The following is a 25,839-nucleotide window of genomic DNA, read 5'->3' as shown; positions in this document are numbered from 1 at the left end:
GTGACAACATAGGCTACAGTATAAAATGGCTTTGTATGAAAAAGTGGATATACACTCTTCCTGCTACAGCAGCAGTCACATTGTAAAGGTATCCACGCATGAAAAAACCATAAACTTACAGTTAAAACATGGTGTTAACTTTCTTAAAGGGGAAAAAAGAGAGCACGGGTGGTCTGCACTGAACAGTTTATGCTATGGGTCAGGGATGGGCAAACAAAAGCTTTGCTTGGTACTAGGCTGCCACCTATTGGGTAATGACGTTGAAAAACAATTAATTTAGAACAAAGTCTTTTTACGTGCTATCATTACACCTCCATTGATCAGATTTAAAAGAAAGAAAGAAAAAAAATCAACATTAGGCTGGCTTCCTCCCCACATTATCCATGAACGTTTTTGGTGCCCTCAAACAAACAAATCAGTTGGGAAAGTGGTGACGAGCTCACCATGCTGTCCAACAGAATTTTGAATATCCTGTGTGTGCCATCTTTGCTTGTTAGTTGTGACCTGTAACGTTTGCCCTACACCTCATTCACGACTACGTGTGACATGACCGGGAAAAGGAATTATTTGAATTATGTTATCACCTGTTCATAAAAATATCTAAAACCTGCATGTACAGTGCTGGCCAAAAGTATTGGCACCCCTGCAATTCTGTCAGATAATGCTCAATTTCTCACAGAAAATGATTGTAATTACAAATGATTTGGTAGTAGAATCTTCATTTATTTTGCTTGCAATCATAAAACACAAAAGAGAATGAATTTAAAAAAAAAAAAAAAAAAAAAAATCATCATCATTTTACAGAAAACTCCAAAAATGGTTGGGGCAAAAGTACTGGCACCCTCAGCCTAATACCTGGTAGCACAACTTTTGACAAAATAACTGCGAACAACCGCTTCCGGTATCCATCAATGAGTTTCTAACAATGCTCTGCTGGAATTTTAGACCATTCTTCTTTGGCCAACTGCTCCAGGTTTATGAGATTTAAGCTGGGGCCTTCTCCAAACTGCCATATTCAGATCTCTCCACAGGTGTTTTATAGGATTCAGGTCTGGACTCATTGCTGGCCACTTTAAAAGTCTCCAGTGCTTGATTTCAAACCATTTTCTAATGTGTTTTGAGTCATTGTCCTGCTGGAAAACCCATGACCTCTGAAGGAGACCCAGCTTTCTCCCAGAGAGTCCTACATTATGCTGCAAAATTTGTTGGTAGTCTTCAGACTTTGTATGCCATGCACACGGTCAAGCAGTCCAGTGCCAGAGGCAGAAAAGCCACCCCAAAACATCAGGGAGCCTCCGCCATGTTTGACTGTTGGAACCATGTTCTGTTCTTTGAAGGCCTCTTTTTTTTTTTCCCCCTCTAAACTCTATGTTGATGCCTTTTCCCACAAAGCTCTACTTTTTTATCATCTGGCCAGAGAACATTCTTCCAAAACGTTTTTATTTTTCTCACGTACGTTTTGGCAAACTCCAGCCTGGCTTTTTTAGGTCTCTGGGTCAGAAGTGGGGTCTTCTTCGGTATCGTACCTTAGAGTCCCTTTTCATTCAGACGCCGACGGATAGTACGGGTTGACACTGTTGTACCCTCAGACTGCAGGACAGCTTGAACTTGTTTGGATGTTAGTCCAGGTCCTTTATCCACCATCCGCACAATCTTTCATTGAAATCTCTTGTCAATTTTTCTTTTCCGTCCACATCTAGGGAGGTTATCCACAGTGCCATGGGCTTTACGCCTATTGATGACACTGCGCACGGTAGACACAGGAACGTTCAGGTCTTTGGAGATGGACTTGTAGCCTTGAGATTATCCATGCTTCCCTACAATTTTGCTCCTCAAGTCTTCGGACAGTTCTTTGGTCTTCTTTCTTTTCTCCATGCTCAATGTGCTACACACAAGGACACAGGACAGAGGTTGAGTCCACTTTAATCCATTTTAACTGGCAGCAAGTGAGATTTAATTATTGCCACAACCTGTTATGTGCCACAGATAAGTAACAGGTGCTGTTAATTACAGAAATTGGAGAAGCATCACATGATTTTTCAAAGGGTGCCAATACTTTGTCTGGCCAATTCTTGGATTTTTGTGTAAAATGATAATGATTTAATTGTTTTTCCCCATTCTCTTCTGTTTTTTTTCATTCCATGCAAAATCAATGCCGATATTTCTACCAAAGCATTTGTAATTGCAATCATTTTCTGGGAAAAATTTAGCATTATCTGTTAGAATTGCAGGAGTGCCAATACTTTTGGCCAGCACTGTACTATCTAAAGCAGTGGTCTCAAACCGGTCCTCAAAGGGCCGCAGGGGGTACTGGATTTCATTCCAACCAAACGAGACAAATACCTTTTCACCAATCTGGTTTCTTACAAGTGTAATCAGTTGATTGCAATCAGGTGCTGCTTATGTTAGTAGAAACCTCATTGGTTGAACTGTTTGTGCTGGATCTGTTGGAACAAAAACCAGGACCCACTGCGGCCCTTTGTGGAGTCGGTTTGAGACCGCTGATCTAAAGAGAGACTTTGAAAGTATTGTAACACTACCACTATATAAAAAATAGCTAGCATAACCCAAGGCAATTGCTAAACATTCAATTGTGAAGTGAAGTAACAATAGTAGAAGCATGTTAGGGCAGTAAAAATGGTCAATTAGATTTTAATAAACACTAAAACAGCTTTGAAACAGTTGAATCATACAGATTATTATCCATGACACACAAAAATCACATATGTACAATATAATGAATATTTACAAAAAAGTGTCTCCTTGAAGGAGAAATAACAAAAATACTTTGTTCTTTTCACCAGTTTGTGATTTTCTTTCTCTTAATAAGGGAAAACAGACGAGAAACATAATGCTATTTACATAAGGACAACAATGCACACACAAGTTAAATAATGCTGGTCGCGGTAATACAGCATCAACGGTAATGATGACAATATTAAACTAGACTGAGCCCCCCAGAGCTTCCAAAGACCACTTTGACTTTCAACTTCACATAGTGCACCCATATTGGTATGCATACATCATTTTTTTTTTCTTTTGAGCAATGTGAAGTTGTACACAAAAGAAAATTACATTTTTACAGACTAAATCACAATGGAGCAATAAAAACAAAACAATTGTGTATTTGTAGCCTGATCATAATTTTCTCAAACTCGAAGCATCATCTTTTTTATTGTTTTGTTGGTTATTAAGCTATACTGTATGCTGAACTCATTGGCTGGCTGAATATTTGGGAGACGTCCAAGGTTAACTTCCAGTCCTCCTATTTGAATAAAATGGACATCTCTCACCCTCAATGACAGTGAATGAGTTAACATTCTACAGTACTTGTGCAAAAAAAAAAAAAAAAAAAAAAAGCGGCGTTTATCATGCTGAGTCATGACTGGCCTTTTGTCATACATAAAATGCACAATTTGTTTAGGAAAAAAAAATAAAAATATGAAATTTTAAATAAATTATCTGAATGCTCCCAAATGTGGGATGACCTTGTTTTCACTATGTTTTGTTGTTTTGCTTTTCAAGATGACAAATGTCACAGTCAACAGCAGTGCATATTGAACTGAACGTTACAGTCACTTGACACCACAAATGGTTCGACAATATGAACCATTGAGCTACCCAGAGATTATGACACACTACAAAAAAATAAAATAATAGTGATTTTAAAAAAATGAAACGATATTTACTGTAGGAATGGTTTCAGAACAAAGCTGATTGTGCATAGGATTATATAGTGAGATGTGCTACGATGCTCGTTGTGACCAGCAGGTGGCGCCCAACACATACACTCGTCAATTTAGTACGTACACAGTACCAGCAAAGAGAATCATGAGAGAAAAACATCTGAAGTACAGGAGTTGCTTTTGAAAGTCAAAGAAAATAAATAACCTTTTGTTACGAAAATATGTTCATGAGTTGCAGCTGGAACAAAATGTGAAAGTGTATTATGTATTTACAAGATATGATGTCTTCACTCATATTCCTTATGGACAAAGAAAAAAAAAACTTTTGTTCTGCCCAAAAACAAAGCTGCATTTGTTCAAGTACAAAATCCAGTAGTTTCACATGTTCAAGAAAAAAAAATGTCATATTGTTTCTGTAATTTTTCTCTTTGAAAAATGCCATGTGGGGAGGGAAAAAATGGCTTTTTAGCTAATTTTTTTGTTTAGTTTTGCAATATCGTTTCCTAAAAAACAATTCTTTGAATACAAGAGTGTTTTGAAGAATTATGTAGATACATAGTAAAAAAATTCAATATTACTTTATTTTTCAGAAAACACATATTTGGAGAATAGTGGTATTCCATTGTATTTTAATTATTTGTATATCGTAAGCTCCTCCCCCCTCTTCAAAATCATTCCTTGGCACAAGGATGCAACAAGATGGCACAAAGCTACGGTAATTTCTTTTCAATTAGACATGTCTTTGGCATGAGCACAAAACAGCAATATGTGAGATTTTTAGAAAAATCACAGAGGATACCATTTTAAACAAATTTGCAAATATGTGAACAAACACTGGATTCTCACAAGACAATGATGTTCTCTTGAAAAACATGATTGTATTCTTCCCACTTGTAGAATATGTAATATTTTTCCTCTTTAGTTTTTAATGTGGCCCATATACTCCTGGGTTATAAACAGATGAAAACAAAAGCAAATATTTCACAGATGTTTTGACAGTTTTATTAACTCATCACCCATATTGGCACGTGGGCGGGGTGATGCTTTAAAACTTGGTCCACTTGGTAACTGATTGTCTCCAGTTCTATCCCTCTATAAAAAATTAAAAAAAAAGACTTCCTTCTTGTGGATTGTCTGCAACGTTTTTGATCTCATGTATTCTATTGTCATCATCACGGCTTCTCTCTTCCTGTTCACACAATGGAGTCCCAGTCGAAGTCGTCCTGAATGTCATTGTTGGCAAGCATGCGTCTTACCTGGAAGTGTCCTGGAGCCAGCATGTGCTGTTGTTGCTGCTGCTGCTGCTGCTGTTGTTGCTGGCTCAGTTGGTTGTGATGACCTGGGCACAAGGTAGAATAAAAGATGTTTATCATTTAACATGAAATCTAGAGCATTGATTAACTTATAAAATTTAAAGTGTGACTTTTTCTACATGAAAATACAGTTCCCAATACAGTTTGCATTTCACCAAAATTCTCAGGGGGAAAAATGTTTACGTTATGTAAAAAGCATACTATCGTTACTTACCTCTCCAAGTGCCACTAAAGTCACCAATGTTTAAACAGAAGCATAGTAGGCTTGAGGTTACCGTACTAAAAAGTAAATAAAAAGAATCAAAAGTCTTATTTTATTCCTAAAAGTACATCTGAATTACAATATTTTAAGACACTGTAACACTACAAAGTTTTTAGATTAACACTGCATATAATTAGAGCAAATTGCTAATTAGGAAGTGACCTACAAATGTTTAGGTAAGTACCAGACACATGCAACTGCTTCCTTCTTTGTATTTTCCGGAAGTCAAATTGTCCATTGTGTTATAATGCGTGATTGTGTGTGGCATGTTGTGTTGGTCATCCAGATTACAGCACAAAATTTAAGAATAGTAAGCTAACTCACAGGGGCCGTTTACATGGTGACTCTCCGAGAATACGAAAAATGTCCAATTTGCATTTGCATTTGCGTCTCCATTTGAACAATGTCGCGATTCCGCATGAAAATGATGTAGTATTCATGCCAGGCCCTAGGGGGCAGTGCAGATTTACCGGGCGACAGAGAATGATGCACTTTGACCCCACCAAGCTCCCTTAGCCCGGATAAAAAATATGCCCGCCCACTCGAAGCAATGTCGTTTTTCATTTGCTCAAAAAGGCACAAAAATTGAAACGTTCAACATATTTAATTTAAAAATATTATTAAAACAGTAAATTAAAGCCGACATTCCGCCATATTTGCTGTTTTTAATGTTTAGTAGCACCGCTGCGCACGCCCAATGTGACGTGTACGAGTGCTGACGTTAACGACGCGGTCTCACGCTGCAGGAGCCTTTGATATGCATGCCGAGGAAGCCCCCCCTCAACCCCCCGCAATCGGATTCTTCCACTTTGGAGGTAGGATTCAGAATGTTTCGTCTTCGCCTTCGCCGACACCATATGCACGCGAGGCGAGTCCGCAACTCAGTCATTGCGTCTTTGTGTCGCAGAGTCGCCATGTAAACTGCCCCACAGATAGCAGCAAACTTTCAGCAAAATGTAAAAACAAAAAAAATCTGAACTGTACAAATATTAGATATAGCACTTACTGTATATATCAAAATGAATATTTCATAACCAATTGAACATGGACACTAGCATATGCAAGAGATTTTGTAAACAAAGTGGCGACAGATAGCCTGGATGAAAGAAAGAACAGACAGCCCTTCACTGTAAGCCCAAGGTTTCCCAAGGATCCAAAGGATCATCAAATTTGCCGCCATCACAACAGTGACCAGACTCATCAAAGATTAGGACGAGACTGCAAACAGGCAGGAGGTGGAGCACCTGGCCCGCTGGTACAGGTTTTGCAACCTCCTCCTTAACTCATTTGCTCCCAAAAACAAATAATTACGTTCTATTTTTGATTGTTTCAGTGTCCCAAAGACGTAATTGTACGTTTTTTACGTTTTTTTTTTTCACAAGAGACATCTCTAGGTTCTGATACAACTTCACTTCAAAGTACGCTAATAATCCATTTTAAAGCAATAAAACTGGCCACTGGAGGGCAGTAGCGCATTTGGTAAGAACTCATATCGGACCGTGAAACGAAGTGAATGAAGAGAAATAGTCCGGAAATGGAAGTTGGAAGCTTCATCTCTCAGTTTAATATTCAATATTCAGGTCAGTTATGTGTAAATAAATTGTTACTTTGCTATTAAAAGCTCTATTTGTCTTGTTGTTTATGTTATTTTGTAGAAGGAAAACATTATTCAGATGTTTGGGATGTCACACTGTGTTGAAGTCAAAGTTATGTTTGATATGTATGCTTTTACAAAAAGCTCAATTTCTCTGTTTTTCATCAGAAATTGGAAAATTGCTCAAACTAAGCTATTTTCTAATGCTGATTTCTAAAGAATGGAAAAAGATATGAACTAACTTTTTTTTCCTGCCGAAAGAAGAGAGTCTAATCTTTCTTTTGGTGGGTTCCATGTTTATATAGGAATAGAACAGAATTTTCCGTGGGCCTTGCAAAATCAGTCAAAATCCAGTATAACGGCCGGGAGCGAAGGGGGTTGCTCAGGTGAAAATGGCTGGGGTGGAGAAACCAAGGAGCCTCGACTGTGTAGATGTGGAAATGGTCTCCTGTTTTAAATTCCTCAGCGGCCATCTGACAGAGGATCTGACATTTTCCTCCAACATGACTGCCAACGCTAAGAAGGCCCAGCAGCGGCTCCAACCTCTCAGGAAGCTAAGGAAGCTGACACTTTCACAGTGCCAACCCCGCCATCTTCCAGTGGAGAGCATCCTGACCTACTTTGTCAATTCCTGGTTCAGCAGATGTACGGAGCGGGAGAGGCAGCAACTGATGCTGAAGGTGGTGAAGACGACTGCCAGAATTGTGCATCGCTACAATAAATGATACATTTGCTCATCTCTACCACAGCCTCTACCTTCTGCCATCTGGTGAAGGACGAGCAGAATCCTAAAGTCCTCCAGTTTTATCCCAAAGGCCGTAAGAATCCTGAACTTGGACTCTGCTGCACTTTTGAACTCCTGCACTTTTTGTTTTTTGTTGGGAATGTTTCTGGGTTTAATTAATTCTCATTATTTTCTGAACTATATTTTATTTAACTTGGCACCTTTTTAGAAGAGCATTATTTGGTCTCTATGTCCATACTGTAGTAGCTGGAAATGACAAACCTTTGAAGAAAAAAACTTAAGGTGATGTAAAATGTTTGAAAGAATTTGCATATATTAATTTTTGTAGATGTATTGTTCATTGGTGCAATTAATTAAACTATAATAAATTGATCAATTCTTTTAGAATGTGAGTGAAAATAAACTAACAGGAGCATGTAAAATAGTGCATGTCAAATTATTATTGTTTTGGGCAAGTGTGTTTCATTGGAAGAAAATCATACATTGTAGGGCAGAAAATCAGTTAACACTTTCATTAGAGCAAAAAAAAAAAACTACAGCAATAACATTAGACATACTTTAAATAACAGAAAATATCTAAACACAACCAATAATAACCGAATTAAAAAAAATAAATCCAAAAAATTCTTATTTTGTGATATACAACCAAACAATTATTTAATGAATTGTAAAAAAAAACACAAAATAAATATACATGATATTCAAAAAGTTTATATTACAATAATAATGCCATGAATTATTTTCCCCCAGTTTAACGTAATAATCATACTACCGGAGTTACCTTTTTCTTTGTAACAAAGTAACACCAGTAAAACATATAGGCACCCACACCTGGTAAAAGTGTGATGGAGGAGTCCCCTGTCATGGTGGGAGCTGTGTTGCTAATGGGAGGCATGTGGGGGTATCCGGGTGGGCCCATCAGAGAAGGAATATTCTGCCTGGACTCCATGTACATGTTCCCTGTGGGAGCGCACACAAGAATGGCTAATGACTAACACTTCCTTTAGCAAACTGCTTTGACAAGACACATACACACACACATATTTACTGGCTATGTTGAAGGATTCCAATGCTATATTTTCCCAGCAATCAGCCGCTACAATTACCCTGATGAATGTGTAACACACCACAATGGCATAGTCAAACGTGGGTGTAATTCAGCTCCAATACCTCAACTCAAAATACCCTGACATCCAGTCTCCGTGTCGACTGACACAGGTGGAACCACACCTTTTTAAGCCTGTGCACCATGTACAGTAATATTCCACTCAAGATGACTGTTATTCCCTTTTCTATGTCTTTGTTAATAAATGTTTGTCTGTCATTTACCTTGAAATTAAAGGCCCACCAATCCCCGATAGCAATGTTGTTTTCGTCAACAATGACGAGAACGAAAATATTTCATCGGCAAACAATTTTTTCATGACGATGACGTAACGATGAGATATGAACGTGGCTTGGGAGACAAGAACATAACGAGACGAATGTCAGTTTTCATATAACATGACGAAAACGAGACGAAAATGTGTCATATTCTCACAGTGCGTGACATTTCATGAGATGTGCTGCGCCTCTCTAACCTCACCTTAGTTTAAGATGTCAAGCTAGGCTGCGCTCCATCTTGCTTGTATGGAAACATGGGAAGATTTGTTTTCTTATCTTGGCAAGAGAGAATATGCAATGTTGCTTTAGCCTTTGTATGTTATGTGTATGCTAAATGTAACTCTTAGCATTAGCATTCACGTTGGCATTAGCTTTAGAATGGCGAGCGTCCTCTTAAAACACTGGTCAGTCTAATAAAGAGCCACATGGCTTTGCTGGTCAGTACGTCTGGAGGATGTTAAACGCTCAGATAACAACTTTTTTACATACAGTTCTTGGCTTCTAGGTAGGTTTAAATGAAAATTATGTACTGCTTTTCCTGCTGAGTGTGTATTACAAAGATGGCATTATCCTTGTAGATGCTTAATGTGTGCTTATCTGTCCATTTTCAATCGAAATTGTTGGAAACCATTATTTATTTTGGGACTAGAACTTTTGAATTCTACAGAGGAAAACATTTTGGCTAACTGTCAACTAAAACTAGAAATAAAATAAATAAAATAAAAAATAAAATATGACAAAAACAAAAACATTTTGAAATGACTAGAATATGACTAAGACTAATAAGTATTTTCGTCCAAAAGACTAAGACAAAAATTAAAAGGGCTGCCAAAGAATTCACTGCCCGGTACGGTACACATCTCTCTTTCATCACCTTTTCACACTGGACTTAGCAACTAACATTGATGAATCATTCGTTTTGTTCGTCTGAACTGAATTACTGACATAGAAGAACTTTACTTCAATATGCAAATTGATTGCAGTACGACACCATTTGTACCGACCTGCTCGAATGAGTTGGCCGTGCTGATTGTGTTGACTGGCTTTTGGATGCATGGCACCGTGTGGCTGAGCCGGGTGCTGTGGCGCCCTTGGCGCGGCTGGCTGTGCGACCTGAGGTTGCGAAAGGGCGGCGCCCTGCGGTGTGATTGCGCCTGTGGCCGTGAAGAACTGGTTGATGGAGGAACACAGGTCAGCTATCTGAGCTGCATCCAAGGACCAGTTGTTGAGCTCAGCCTGTTGCATGCTTTCCTTCAGGCCTGTCTCAAATGGACAGAAAAGGTGAGAAAATGACACAAGTAGGATTTATACATATGGACAAAATTGTTAGTAAAAGCTTGTTGGTAACTTCAAACTGACAAAAAATACTGTAGTTCTTAAAAAATTAAGCATTGCTTTATTTCTAGGGTCTAACTATTATATATACTGTATTTAGAGAAAACTAACTAGAAAAAAAATAACCAATGACAAAGCACTTGAGAAAAATGATTGACTGACAACAAATATTTTGGCCTACTTCTCATAAGAAAATAGAGCTTTAGACAGTAACATTGGTAAAACTTTACAATAAGCGTCCCTTAATTAACATTAGTTAATGCATTTTTTGACAATAATTCATGTTTAAGTAACATGACAATAATTCATTTAATCCCTTATCTAACATTTACCAAAATATTAATTAACTTGAGTTACTGTCTGTTTATGCATTAACTAATGCATTAACTAATAGTTTGGTAAAATTTAAAAAAAAAATATATATAGGCCTAGGTTAGGGTTTGTTAACTTAAGCATTTATAATTTCTTAATTAAGGGAGACGTGCTACATTTTACAATAAGAGTCCAAAAGCATTCAGTAATGGTTAATAAAGGTTAAGAGGGGGGAACTTAAGTATTTATAATTTCTTAGTTAAGGGACAAATGTGCTACACTTTACAATAAGGGTCCAAAAAACATTCAGTAATGGTTAATTAAGGTTAAGTAATACTTATGTACGTTCACATGAAATAATACCATACTTAAGGTTAGGCTATAATATATAATATATATAATACATTACTTAAAATTAAATCACATATACATTATTGCATTAATAAAAAATACTTATTAATGTATACTGGTACTAGTAAGTGATTGTTATCTCAAAATGAGAAACATTGCTCTATGAGTCTTAATTCACATATACATTAGTGCATTAATAAATAGTTATTAATGTATACTGGTACTAGTAAGTGATTGTTATTTTAAAATGAGAAACATTGCTCTGTGAGTCCTTGGGTGCTGCTAACCTAACCTTATGAGTCGCATTTTGGGGGAAATTTACTTGATAAAATCCAACACATAGAACAGATATGTCATCTTGAAAGGCAATTCAGAATAAAAATACAATAGAGAACATCATGCTGAAAAAATGTACAGTATGATAAATTTACATGATGCATGAACAACGAAATGAGAACTTGGCCGGCATGTTAAAGCAACATCGCTATTAAGAGTTATTCAGATAAATATAGCATAAAAAACATGCTAACAAGTTCACCAAACAATCAGTGTCACTCCAAAACCAAAATAACATGTGAAATGTTGTAATAATGTGTTAATAATTTCACACATAAGTTGCTCCAGAGTATAAGTCGCACCCCAAGCCAAACTATGAAAAAAAAAAAAAAAAACTGCGACTTATAGTCCGAAAAATACCGTACAGGCTTGGTGGGTGGCGGGATGGTAGTGTCATAAGGGTCAAGCGCAACAGGAGGATAGGGGGAGACAGAATGATGGAGGAAGGCTGGGCCTTATGGGACCAGCTGTCATCATTCGTCATGCGTGGATGTTGCCAGCTTTGTGCGGTGACCGGCATAAGAGGCTGTTACTGAGACGGCCGTAATTAGATTATTTACATCACAAAAGAGAGAGTAGAAGCAAGGTGGAATTGGTGTATGTGTTTCTTTGTGAGTGTGAATAAAAGTAACAAATAGCAACCTCTCAGACACATTCTAATAACCTATATTTGGCCAGTACAATTACATTGTTTTAAGATTGTGCCTCAAGGGCAGAACTACATTGAAAAATCAGTTCAATCACAATATATAATGAGATCTAGGGGATCAATTCCAAATTCAGATCCAGTAAATTAAGTACTTGATTTTTATAATGTTAAACATGTCCAAAGTTGTATGAAACATTTGGTGCTTTCGTGCCCAGCCCAAATGTAGCGGGGGAGTTTTAGATTAGGTGCTGGTAATTTGAATTTTGCCGCTGTGGACATGAAAGTCAATGTCAGTGGCCCCTGGCATTCCCTCTAAAGGGAGCGAGCACACTCAAATCTTGTATGGAGCCATCACTGATTAGAAATGCAAGTTCCAGTTTGGAGGTGATTAGAGTTTTGTTGGTAAGATGCTCCAAAACAAATAATACATAAAAACAGATCCCCAAGACTCAGAGGAATTCCTATTGGTGCGAGCATGTTTACCTTGAAAAGGAGAGAGGTCTACATCAGCCCAATTGTAGCTGGTTGCAATGCGGCAGCTCTCCTTTAGCCAGTCCAGGTTTGGGTACCAGTCTGAAGCCATGCCTGAAAGAAAGATAAAGGTGAATAAGAAGTGTATTAGATATTCATAATTTCTCGGTTCTATACGGCCAAGTTTCATGTGATTGTGGTTTGTAGTATTTTAGAATTCCATTACTTAAAAAGACACACACAAAGCACAATTCTGTTGCAATTAGCACATCCGATTCCCAGTCATGATTCAAATTTTGGCTCAGGCCTTCCTTTACAAGGATTGCATGTTCTCCAGACCTTAGTTTTCTCCAGATACTGCAGAAAAAGCATGTTATGTGAAATAAAGACACTAAGTTGTCCATCGGTGTAAACGTGAATAGTTGTTTCTCCCTAGATGACCTGACTGAGGACCAGCAAATGGTTTACCCAGCCTATTGCCAAAGTAAATTGAGACTCCAGCTCATCTGTAGAAAAATGGGACATTTTTAACCGTTCTGATTAGACATCAGTTCCAGAGTACGCCACAAGGAGACGCAGCTCTACAGAAAAATATTCCAGTCACAGCTTTGCCTTTGTGCAAATCTAAAACGTGAGGCTGATTCGCACTGCCACACAACAAATAGAAGATACTTAGGCCTGATAGCAAAAACTGTGATTGTGCACATTTTTCCAAAATCTTCAAAGATTTATATTTACTAACTGAACAGATGCTTACGCTGTGGCTGTTAAACAGCATTATTACCAACACACACAAACAAAATGAGGGGAGGGATATGAATATGAGGATATAAGGAAACATGTTGGTGAAATCATTCAGTCATTGACTTCCTGGTTACATAAACCTCTGTGAAACGTAACAGAGGGGAGACTGTTGTGTAAAAAGCAATGAAAAGTGTATGGAAAGACAAGGGTGTAGGTTTGCTATCAATGTTGGTAGGGACGATTTAACAGCATAACCTGCGTGTACACTTTTTGCTGGGGACGGGACATTAATAAGAACAAACAGACTGGGTGAACGGGGGTCAGGGCTAAATTTCTCACCAATGTGAACCTAATTAGTTGAAAGGCTAAATGATTAATGCAAAACAAATCTGTATTTACTACTAACTTCCGCACTGCAAACTTATCTTTATCTGATAATTAAACAAATAAGTCTAGTCGAATAATTTTCTCCCATCTTGTTTTGAGTGTTAAAGGCTAGTTAACAGATTAATGTGTCAAATTCTTCCACTTATTTAAGTAAATATTACTACAGTATTTGTTCCTATTAAGGTCGTACATCTAAAAGTAGGTCATTTTTCACCTAAATCAAGAAAAAAATGCTTTCAAATTAGGGTTGTTCTGATCATGTTTTTTGCTCCCGATCCAATCCCGATCAGTTTAGTTTAAGTATCTGCCGATCCCGATATTTCCCGATCCGATTGCTTATTTTTTGCTCCAGATTCAATTCCAATCATTCCCGATAATTTTTCCCGATCATATACATTTTGGCAATGCATTAAGAAAAAAATGAATAAAACTTGGACGAATATATACATTCAACATACAGTACATAAGTACTGTATTTGTTTATTATGACACTAAATCCTGAAGATGGCATTTACATTATTAACATTCTTTCTGTGAGAGGGATCCACGGATAGAAAGACTTGTAATTCTTAAAGGACAAATGTGACTTTGTATATTGTAACTAAATATTGCCATCTAGTGGATTTTTATGAGCTTTCAGTAAATGATCATTCAGCCATTTAACTTCTGCCCAAATGCATGATGGGAAGTGCAACCATGACTGTGCGTAATGGTACCAATTGATATATCTTCTCAGCGTTGGGAAATAAAATAGGGTGTTAAGAAAAAGATCAACTACTACCAATCTTCCCCACATTGCTTCCTACGATATCTCTGATCGTTGAGAGAGGGCCTTTTACTTCTATGTATACGTAGTATGGTGCCATTATAGATTGAACAAGACATTGCGTGAGTGGGTAGTGCAGCACATGCGTTAATTGCGTTAAATATTTTAATGTTATTTCCAACGTTGACGCAATAAATTTGACAGCCCAACTTTAAGCCAAAACTAAAGACTCTGGATGAGTGTAAGACATTTTGTCTGTAACGTTAACTACAATTAGAAAACGATTTAATTATATACATATATGTTTTTGCCTATTCCGATACTTTGAAAATGACGTGATCGGACCCGATCGATCGGCATCTCTATTTCAAATAATGATTTGACTTTTGAACAACACCTGTTCTTGAATTAAGAACATTTCTGACAAACATGTTTTTTTAAATATGAAATATACAAACTTTTTGCTTAAAATAAGTCTGTGAAGTTTATTTTCAGTCAGCTATTTTTCTTATTTTGAGAAATCTGAGTAAAATTTACTTGAAGCACTAGAAGATAATTTCACTTTTAGTAAATTTACACTGAAAACAAGGGAATTAAATTTTCTTTATTTTGGAGGTGGGGTTTTGCAGTGCATATGGATTAGGATTAGGTGGTACACCATTCGATTCGAACCTTTGTTTTCAAAAACTACTAAAGAAACATTTAGAATACTGCCAGAATAAGTGTCTGGATTTAATAAGCAAATTTAAATTGCAATATTTGAACACAAACTATATCAAGTAATCCAAACTTGTTCATCATCTCTTAACTATACAGGAGTTGCAAAAAATACACTATTCTGCGCAGGCGCGCAATGTGAAAAATGGCCACGAATGCAGCGGTTCCAAAGTAAACGCAACAAACTTTCGGTAAAAAAAGGCATATTTACTTACGTTTGGTCATGGATGGACATGTAGAAAAGTTCTCAGACACATCCTGCCATGTGGCTGCCCACAACTCAACTGCACGCCGCTCTCTCACTGTTAAAGTCTTCACAGTGTCTTTAAGCAATTATTTATGCCATATTCATGTTGCGCGTGTATGTTTATGATACAACTTGTTTTTTTAGCACCTTTGGATAACATTAAGAGTCCAACTCAATATAAAAGAGTGCTTATTCACCACCACAAAAGCTTTGGGAACAAAATATTATCAGGGTGAAAAGTTTGACAGAACACCGTCTGTGAACGCACGTGTGAATGTAGGGAGGGTAGGGGTGAAGTCATCAGCCAATCAAACTTGCGTTTGAGGGGAAAAAATGGACTAGCACATTCAGCAAGGGAAAAGGGGTCAATGTGAGTCTGAACAAATTCTACTGTAAATGTAAATTGTAACTGTAAGTACTGTAATTCATTTAATAATGGTAGGGTTAATTCTACCCCTTACAACATGGGAAAACAAGCTAAATTACCTATATAATTGAAGTAATTATATAATGCAAATAAGGTTGCGTAAAAGTTGGTGGGCACTTGGTTTGAGCATCCTGAAAAGTTGTTTGTGTTATGTCCCTACCATCCCTATGCAAACCTACGCTCTTGCGAAAAGACACACTGAGCGATAACACGGACCCCACTGCGGGCATTCTGAGGTAGAATCACTGCTTGGCATTGAGCACCATCAATATCTATTAAATATTAAACTTAATATATGATGCGAACTGGCAGGCTGTACTGTAGAATCAGTAAAAAAGTTATGAGAGGGTTCGACAGATCAGATCCAGGTTACTTTGATTTCTAGCTCTGATAAATGTACAACCAAACAACAGTGAAAAAAGATGTGACGTGCAGACTTGACTTTCTGCCTCTCAAGTTTGGGGAGAGTTGAATTCCATCAGTGGTTCCTTCTTAAAGTTTCTACATTCTTTCCATGCTACTAGACTAAAGGGTGTTTCAGCTCAGAGCATGTTGTTGATCTATGTCAAATTTAGGCCTGTAAAGCCCATTGCAATTCTTTTGGGATTGAGGGCCATTTAAACACTTGATTAAAATAGACATATTCGTAATAATTTATAGTTTTGCACTGCAGTTATTTTCTCATTCATTATACACCCACACAGAATCTAAATGTGCAGGACCACAGCGAGGCGAGTAGGAACTACAGAGTACTGTACAAATACTTCATTATCCTCAGCCAAGGCACAGCAATTATAGGTTTATTAAGCTAATATTAGCATGTGCATCTTTTTTTTGTTCTTTTCAGTCATTGACCTTAAAAGTAAGTCTTACCTGTCGCGGAACAGCTCTGTCCACTGTGACTCTGTTGCGAGAGAGATCCGTGCTGTCCATGAGCAGAGAGGTGATGCTGTGGATGGTGGGCATGGTGGTGATTATGTTGTTGATGATGGTGGCCGCCACCGCCTGTGCCGCTGCCACCATTCCCTGTGCCAGGTGAGTGCTGATAGGAGCAGGCAGTCCGTGTCGAATGGTTCGACTCCCCAGGCATAACCATCAAAGCTGTCAAGATAATAAAACAACGTGTAACAAGCTGGCATCACCATCAAAGACCTTGAAAATTTTATATCTGTGACAAATCATAAATTCACAACTTAAGATTTTTTTAACCATATTTTTGTCAAGTCGCATAATGGGGTAACTGTGATGACTAAATAAGATTTCCCAGTGCACAGTGCCAGCCCGACTAATTTCTTTATGTGGGAAAAGGGAAAAAAACGATTTTCTACATATCCATGTGTCAGAAGCAGACAATAATGGATGAAAACGAAAGGTTCTTGTATTTTCAACACGGTAAGGAGATGAATTTTGCACAATTTGGTTTAAAACCAAATTGGCCAGTGGTACACACTTTGCTCGGGGCCATTATATGAACACAGTTTGGGCTCGAGGGTGTGTTTTACAGTGTATCACAAAAGTGAGTACACCCCTCGCGTTTCTGCAGATATTTAAGTATATCTTTTCATGGGACAACAATGACAAAATGACACTTTGACACAATGAAAAGTAGTCTGTTTGCAGCTTATATAATACAGTTCATTTATTTTCCCCCTCAAAGTAACTCAAAATATAACCATTAAAATCTAAACCTCTGGCAACAAAAGTGAGTACACCCCTCAGTGAAAGTTGTCAATATTAACATAACACATGTCAACTGTCAATATTTTGTGGTATTCAGAACTGAGTTTACTCTCCTGGGCATGGAGTTGACCAGAGCTTCACAGGTTGCCACTGGAATGCTCTTTCACTCCTCCATGACGACTTTGCGGAACTGCCGGATATTTGAGACTTTGAGTACCTCCACCTTCCACTTGAGGATCCCCCACAGATGTTCTATTGGATTTAAGTCTGGAGACATGCTTGGCCAGTCCATCACCTTTACCCTCAGCTTCTTCAGTAAAGCAGTGGTCATCTTGGAGGTGTGTTTGGGGTAATTGTCATGCTGGAACACTGCCCTCCGACCCAGTTTCTGGAGGGAGGGGATCATGCTCTGCTGCAGTATTTCACAGTACATGTTGGAGTTCATGTTTCCCCTCAATGGAATGTACAGTGCCTTGCAAAAGTATTCGGCCCCCTTGAACCTTGCAACCTTTCGCCACATTTCAGGCTCCAAACATAAAGATATAAAATTTTAATTTTTTGTCAAGAATCAACAACAAGTGGGACACAATCGTGAAGTGGAACAAAATTTATTGGATCATTTAAACTTTTTTAACAAAAAAAAAACTGAAAAGTGGGGCGTGCAATATTATTCGGCCCCCTTGCGTTAATACTTTGTAGCGCCACCTTTTCCTCCAATTACAGCTGCAAGTCGCTTGGGGTATGTTTCTATCAGTTTTGCACATCGAGAGACTGACATTCTTGCCCATTCTTCCTTGCAAAACAGCTCGAGCTCAGTGAGGTTGGATGGAGAGTGTTTGTGAACAGCAGTCTTCAGCTCTTTCCACAGATTCTCGATTGGATTCAGGTCTGGACTTTGACTTGGCCATTCTAACACCTGGATACGTTTATTTTTGAACCATTCCATTGTAGATTTGGCTTTATGTTTTGGATCATTGTCCTGTTGGAAGATAAATCTCCGTCCCAGTCTCAGGTCTTGTGCAGATACCAACAGGTTTTCTTCCAGAATGTTCCTGTATTTGGCTGCATCCATCTTCCCGTCAATTTTAACCATCTTCCCTGTCCCTGCTGAAGAAAAGCAGGCCCAAACCATGATGCTGCCACCACCATGTTTGACAGTGGGGATGGTGTGTTCAGGGTGATGAGCTGTGTTGCTTTTACGCCAAACATATCGTTTTGCATTGTGGCCAAAAAGTTCAATTTTGGTTTCATCTGACCAGAGCACCTTCTTCCACATGTTTGGTGTGTCTCCCAGGTGGCTCGTGGCAAACTTTAAACGAGACTTTTTATGGATATCTTTGAGAAATGGCTTTCTTCTTGCCACTCTTCCATAAAGGCCAGATTTGTGCAGTGTACGACTGATTGTTGTCCTATGGACAGACTCTCCCACCTCAGCTGTAGATCTCTGCAGTTCATCCAGAATGATCATGGGCCTCTTGGCTGCATCTCTGATCAGTTTTCTCCTTGTTTGAGAAGAAAGTTTTGAAGGACGGCCGGGTCTTGGTAGATTTGCAGTGGTCTGATGCTCTTTCCATTTCAATATGATGGCTTGCACAGTGCTCCTTGAGATGTTTAAAGCTTGGGAAATCTTTTTGTATCCAAATCCGGCTTTAAACTTCTCCACAACAGTATCTCGGACCTGCCTGGTATGTTCCTTGGTTGTCATAATGCTCTCCGCACTTTAAACAGAACCCTGAGACTATCACAGAGCAGGTGCATTTATACGGAGACTTGATTATACACAGGTGGATTCTATTTATCATCATCGGTCATTTAGGACAACATTGGATCATTCAGAGATCTTCACTGAACTTCTGGAGTGAGTTTGCTGCACTGAAAGCAAAGGGGCCGAATAATATTGCACGCCCCACTTTTCAGTTTTTTATTTGTTAAAAAAGTTTAAATTATCCAATAAATGTTGTTCCACTTCACGATTGTGTCCCACTTGTTGTTGATTCTTGACAAAAAAATTAAATTTCATATCTTTATGTTTGAAGCCTGAAATGTGGCGAAAGGTTGCAAGATTCAAGGGGGCCGAATACTTTTGCAAGGCACTGTAACTCTCCAACACCTGCAGCACTCATGCAGCCCCAGACCATGACATTTCCACCACCATGCTTGACTGTAGGCATGACACACTTATCTTTGTACTCCTTACCTGGTCGTCGCTACGCATGCTTGAGACCATCGGAACCAAACAAATTAATCTTCGTCTCATCAGACCATAGGACATGGTTCCAGTAATCCATGTGCTTTGTTGACATGTCTTGTTTGCAGGCTTTCTTGCGTACTGTCTTCAGAAGAGGCTTCCTCCTGGGGTGACAGCCCTGCACACCAATTTGATGTAGAGTGCAGCGTATGGTCTGAGCACTAACAGGCTGACCCCCCACTTCTTCAATCTCTGCAGCAATGCTTACAGCACTCCTCCGACGAGCTTTCAAAGAAAGCATTTGGATGTGACGCTCAGCACGTGCGCTCAGCTTCTTTGGATGACCAACCCGAGGCCTGTTCTGAGTGGACCCTGCTCTTTTAAAATGCTGGATGATCTTAGCCACTGTGCTGCAGCTCCGTTTCACGGTGTTGGCAATCTTCTTTTAACCTTGGCCATCTTCAGGTAGCGCAACAATACATCTTTTAAGATCCCCAGAGAGTTCCTTGGCATGTGGTGCCATGCCACTTTCAGAGACCAGTATAAGAGAGTGTGAGAGCTGCACTACAAATTTGAACACACCTGCTCCCTATGCACACCTCGACCTAGCAACACTAACGAGTCACATGACATTTTGGAGGGAAAATGACAAGCAGCACTCAATTTGGACATTTAGGGATGTAGTTTGTAAGGGGTGTACTCACTTTTGTTGCCAGGGGTTTAGATATTGATGGCTATATTTTGAGATATTTTGAGGGGAAAATAAATTAACTCTATTATATAAGCTGCACACGGCCAACTTTTCATTGTGTCAAAGTGTCATTTTGTCAGTGCTGTCCCATGAAAAGATATACTTAAATATCTGCAGAAATGCGAGGGGTGTACTCACTTTTGTGATACAATGTAGTTTGATTATATTTATAATTTTCTACATTTCTGACATACAGTGGGGCAAATAAGTATTTAGTCAACCACCAAAAGTTGTCCTACTTGAAAAGATTAGAGAGGCCTGTAATTGTCAACATGGGTAAACCTCAACCATGAGAGACCAAATGTGGAATAAAAAAAAACAAAATCACATTGATTGATTTTTAAAGAATTTATCTCCAAATTAGAGTGAAAAATAAGTAATAAGTATTTGGTCACCTACAAACAAGCGAGATTTCTGGCTGTCAAAGAGGTCTAACTTCTTCTAATGAGGTCTAACGAGATCTAACGAGGCTCCACTCGTTATCTGTACTAATGGCACCTGTTTTAACTCATTATCGGTATAAAAGATACCTGTCCACAACCTCCGTCAGTCACCCTCCAACTCCACTATGGCCAAGACCAAAGAGCTGTCGAAGGACACCAGAGACAAAATTGTAGACCTGCACCAGTCTGGGAAGACTGAATCTGCAATAGGTAAAACGCTTAGTGTAAAGAAATCAACTGTAGGAGCAATTATTAGAAAATGGAAGACATACAAGACCACTGATAATCTCCCTCGATCTGGGGCTCCATGCAAGATCTCACACTGTGGTGTCAAAATGATAACAAGAACGGTGAGCAAAAATCCCAGAACCACACGAGGGGACCTAGTGAATGACCTACAGAGAACTGGGACCACAGTAACAAAGGCTACTATCAATAACACAATGCGCCGGCAGGGACTCAAATCCTGCACTGCCAGACGTATCCCCCTGCTGAAGCCAGTACACGTCCAGGCCTGTCTGCGGTTCGCTAGAGAGCATTTGGATGATCCAGAAGAGAACTGGGAGAATGTGTTCTGGTCAAATGAAACCAAAAAAGAAATTTTTGGTAGAAACACAGGTTCTCGTGTTTGGAGGAGAAAGAATACTGAATTGCATCCAAAGAACACCATACCCACTGTGAAGCATGGGGGTGGAAACATCATGCTTTGGGGCTGTTTTTTCTGCAAAGGGATCAGGACGACTGATCTGTGTAAAGGAAAGAATGAATGGGCCATGTATCGAGAGATTTTGAGTGAAAATCTCCTTCCATCAGCAAGGGCATTGAAGATGAGACGTGGTTGGGTCTTTCAGCATAACAATGATCCCAAACACACAGCCATGGTAATAAAGGAGTGGCTTCGTAAGAAGCATTTCAAGGTCCTGGAGTAGCCTAGCCAGTCTCCAGATCTCAACCCCATACAAAATGTGTCCGTGTTGCCCAACGACAGCCCCAAAACATCACAGAACTAGAGGAAATCTGCATGGAGGAATGGGCCAAAACACCAGCAACAGTGTGTGAAAAGCTTGTGAAGAGTTACAGAAAACGTTTGGCCTATGTTATTGCCAACAAAGGGTACAAAGTATTGAGATGAACTTTTGGTATTGACCAAATAGCTATTTTCCAACATGATTTGCAAATAAATTCTTTAAAAATCAAACAATGTGATTTTCTGGGTTTTTATTTCACATTCTGTCTCTCATGGTTGAGGTTTACCCATGTTGACAATTACGGGCCTCACTAATATTTTCAAGTGGGAGAACTTGCAATATTAGTGGTTGACTAAATACTAATTTGCCCAACTGTACATACATAAGCATTGCTTCTACTGTTCTTCAGAAAACTTTCTGCTTAAACAGTTGAAAATTAATAAGTATGATTCATAATTCAGCAAATACCTTTCATAGAGACAAAGCTGAATGTCTTGTTTGATTTTGCCCAAAAAGATGATTAAAACTCCTTTGCAGATGTGGCTCACTGAGCGCATGTACGTCACCACACCTTGTCGACCTCTTGTCAATTGGTGTCCCACCCTTCACAAGAGCTGACGGCAGCTGTCTTAACTGCACGGCTCAGACCTCATCAAAGATCACTGAAGTAAAACAAGAGGACGGCGACTCTTTTTGTGACCGTGAGTTCATGAGGAGTGTGACGAGTCCTTGAGTGGGACTGTTCACTGCTGCCAACAGGGAGTCGTTTCACTTTATCTGCCTATAAAAGAGTTTTTGTTTTATTCAGTCTTTTATCCCCTTTGCACTCTGCCAACTCACTCATCATTTTAGTGTCCTTTCATCCATTAAAAAAATGTCTTTTGTTCCACTCTCCTATTGTGGCGTGTATTCTGACTGCTCTGTTTCATGCCTGAATTTGACATCTTTCAAAATATAATAAATGATTTTTTAATTTAACAGAGGATTTGATTGTACAATTAGTCTTTCATGATAAATTGGGAGTTTATTTACAGTTTGTAGTAGCTACATTCTTCGTAACATTTTGCCCACATTTAGCCTAGAACCCTAAGTGAAATGTCAAGATGGACTAAAAACGTTATGACCATAATGGTGATGAATTTCTAATTGATTTTTTTCAGAATGAAAATAGAGTGCCAGCACAAAACCACAGCAAACCGGCGGTATGTATATAAACAATGGTTTAATAAAGTACCACTTCAAATGCATTTGCTTCTATTTTGCTGTTTTAGTCTGCTGTTTGCAGCAACGTCAGTATTTAATATACCGTATTTGCAACTGCACACCTCCCTATAAGCTGCAGCCACCAAATTTGAAAAAAACTTTGATAAAAACAATTTTTTTCTACACTGATAGGCTGCGCTAGACAACAAACTAAAAGGTTAAAAGCAGGGAGAAAAGGTAGCGGCTTATAGACGAATATAAGTTTCCGAGATATTTCCGCTTTACTTCCACATGTTTGCGCGCAACTTCCGTTTTGGAATTTCTCCATCCAAAACAACAGTGGAGCTAGAGTAGGAAATACTGCATTCATCTGCCATCAACACGACAAGGGAGGACAACATGTTCATGAAAGCAGATGTGGAACCAAGCTCGTGCCACCACAAAGACCGGGTGTTTTTGTAGCCATGTTGCCGCTGTGTACTGGAAGGTATGTTCTTCCTATCCCTACATTTTCATGTGTCTGGTGCTCAAAAAATACTAAAGCTAAAATCTTGCGCATGAAACAACTTGTTGACTTTGATATTGTTATTACGATCATGATTTTAATCATGATGATGTTTAATATATTTACAACTACTATATTTGCTGCTAGCCTGTTGCTAATCAGTACGTGCTGGATGGCACAATTACGTCAACGTATAAATGCAAGTGTTACAAGTTTTTTGTTCATTTGTTTACAGGTTGAAAACACTGTTAGGCAAGGGAATATAAGTCGATGTGCCTCACAACAACACTTACTGTACTGTACTTTGATGGACATGCAGTATATCGACACTACATGCGTTCTACCCGGAGGCGGCTGGGAGACGGTTGCTCTCCTCGCGGCGGACCGTTAGCTTTATCCCGAGATCCAACTACGAGCTTTTTAACTGCAGCAACTTTAAGATACTCTTTTTTTTTTTTTTTTACTTTTTATATACTTTAACTATACTTATATAATATACTTTTTTTTTTTTTTTACCTGTTTTCCACATACACAACGTTTTAAATAAAACAAGAAATGGAATCATGTTGTCCAAATTTTTTATTGCGACCAATATCTGCAATAAAAAAAATAATGACATACTATACACATACCTTGTTTTATTTCCATGTAACACCAAAATCCGTGTCAGCCCTTCTGCATTCGGCAAATGTAATATTATTTGTAATGTCACCTCATTTTGGTCACTTAAATGGCCGGCATATAAATCTACACCTCACGTCAACACAGGCTGACAGGTTGTTATAATTTTGTCCACGAATGATCAACGAAGTGATAAGAGTTCACCCACAGCACAGAACGTCTTGGAGTCTCATCTACGTCGTGCTGAATCCATTTTTGGAGATTCCGTGCCTTCCTCTGGTTTGATTTTGCAGTTTTAACTCTGTCGACACACTGCTTACTTCAACCGCAATTCATGTTCTTTTTAAACCGGAAGTTCGGAGCAGAAATTTTCCAAGATGGCGCCGCCCATACTTCACTCAGGAAACTTGTCTAGTCCAGAAATTGAAGTTACAGTGGTACCTCTACATACGAAGTTAATTTGTTCCAGCGCCTTGTTTGTAAGTCGAAATGGTCGAATGTCGAGCAGGATTTTCTCCATATGAATACATTATAATTCCATTAATTCGTTACACAGCCCAAAAACCTACACTAAATCCTTAATAAATACTGCCGGTACTATTACAAATAGCAATTACACATAGAAAACCAAATAATTTTAAAATAAAAATCAGAATAATAATAATAATAATTCCTGTAATAATGTAACGAACCGGGTTGTAATGTGGCGGACGTTTTTTGCTGTACCTGAACGCACGGTGCAGTTGACGTGACAGAGAGAGAGAGTGTGAGAGTTTACTTTCACTCTCAATGTTTTCTTGAGAACACCGACAACTGCAGCGCAAAGTAGGCGTGTTGTGTTGGATAAGTTCTGAAATAAATGATAAAAACCTGACGAAGCTGGCGATTTCTTTGGCGATGTTACTACAATAATAACTGTCACCTTAACTTATAACAGGGTCCCCCCAGGATTGATAAATCTAAATTCAAGACTTTTAAGACCTTTTTTAATGCCATTTCAACTGAAAATTAATACTTTTCTCGCACCCATTATTTAGATAATATTGAATCATATCAAAAAAAATAAAGCACTGAACATCAAATTTAACCTCAATTACGAAGTGTGACAAAAGAATGCACATTTATTGAAGATGCAATTAACACATTTAAATATAAGGTCTTTCATAATTTTTTTCCCAGGATCAAATGGATTTTATACTATTATTGTAAAGCAACTTCAGAAATTACATTTGCAATACAACAGGTTTCCCTTTTAAGAGGACCTAGTCAAGGTGGTAGGTAGGTGATTGTCAAATGGCCACCTTAACTGTAAAGTGCTTGCAATTGGCAGTGAAAGTTTGAAAAACAGCCACTAAATGGCAGTAGTTTACCATTAATTACCACAAAATAAAGCTAGACATGACCATTTCCCTTGGTAATCGTTTTTTTTCTAATCACATTACAAGAAGTATACAAAACACATGTTAATCCTTTGTTAGCTATTGAAGACATTTCTTTTAATCAGATAGAGAAAATCCATACTCTTATTTAATCAAGAAAAACATTTAAATATACCAGGAGGTGTTTTACTATCACCTACAGTTGTGGTCAAAAGTTTACATACACTTGTGAAGAACATAATTTCATGGCTCTCTTGAGTGTCCAGTTATTTCTACAACTCTGATTTTTCTCTGATAGAGTGATTGGAACAGATACTTCTTTGTCACAAAAACATTCATGAAGTTTGGTCCTTTTATGACTTTATTATGGGTGAAC

At 38.4% G+C, this 25,839-nt stretch overlaps 1 protein-coding gene across 4 annotated transcripts in view; it reads right to left on the bottom strand.

Annotated features, from left to right (window-relative positions):
• Nucleotides 1–2,591: 2,591 nt before the first annotated feature.
• Nucleotides 2,592–25,839, bottom strand: part of LOC130906086 (forkhead box protein J3-like) — a 142,651-nt gene continuing 119,403 nt past the window's right edge. The window contains exons 8-13 of one of the 4 annotated variants that reach the window (XM_057820031.1): nt 16,599–16,826; nt 12,450–12,551; nt 9,988–10,242; nt 8,432–8,560; nt 4,943–5,025; nt 2,592–4,778 (exon numbers count right to left, since the gene is read on the bottom strand). In XM_057820031.1, the coding sequence (XP_057676014.1) occupies nt 4,668–4,778; nt 4,943–5,025; nt 8,432–8,560; nt 9,988–10,242; nt 12,450–12,551; nt 16,599–16,826 (908 nt within the window). In that variant the 3' untranslated portion in view covers nt 2,592–4,667. Of the gene's footprint in view, nt 5,026–8,431; nt 8,561–9,987; nt 10,243–12,449; nt 12,552–16,598; nt 16,827–25,839 lie in introns of all 4 variants that reach the window. The other 3 variants (XM_057820024.1, XM_057820017.1, XM_057820038.1) reach the window with 3 other exon arrangements.

Source organism: Corythoichthys intestinalis, chromosome 2, assembly GCF_030265065.1.
Source record: "Corythoichthys intestinalis isolate RoL2023-P3 chromosome 2, ASM3026506v1, whole genome shotgun sequence".
Lineage (NCBI taxonomy): Eukaryota > Metazoa > Chordata > Actinopteri > Syngnathiformes > Syngnathidae > Corythoichthys > Corythoichthys intestinalis.
The sequence above is the reverse complement of the archived record's forward strand: the minus strand, read 5'-3'. Positions and strand labels throughout refer to the sequence as shown.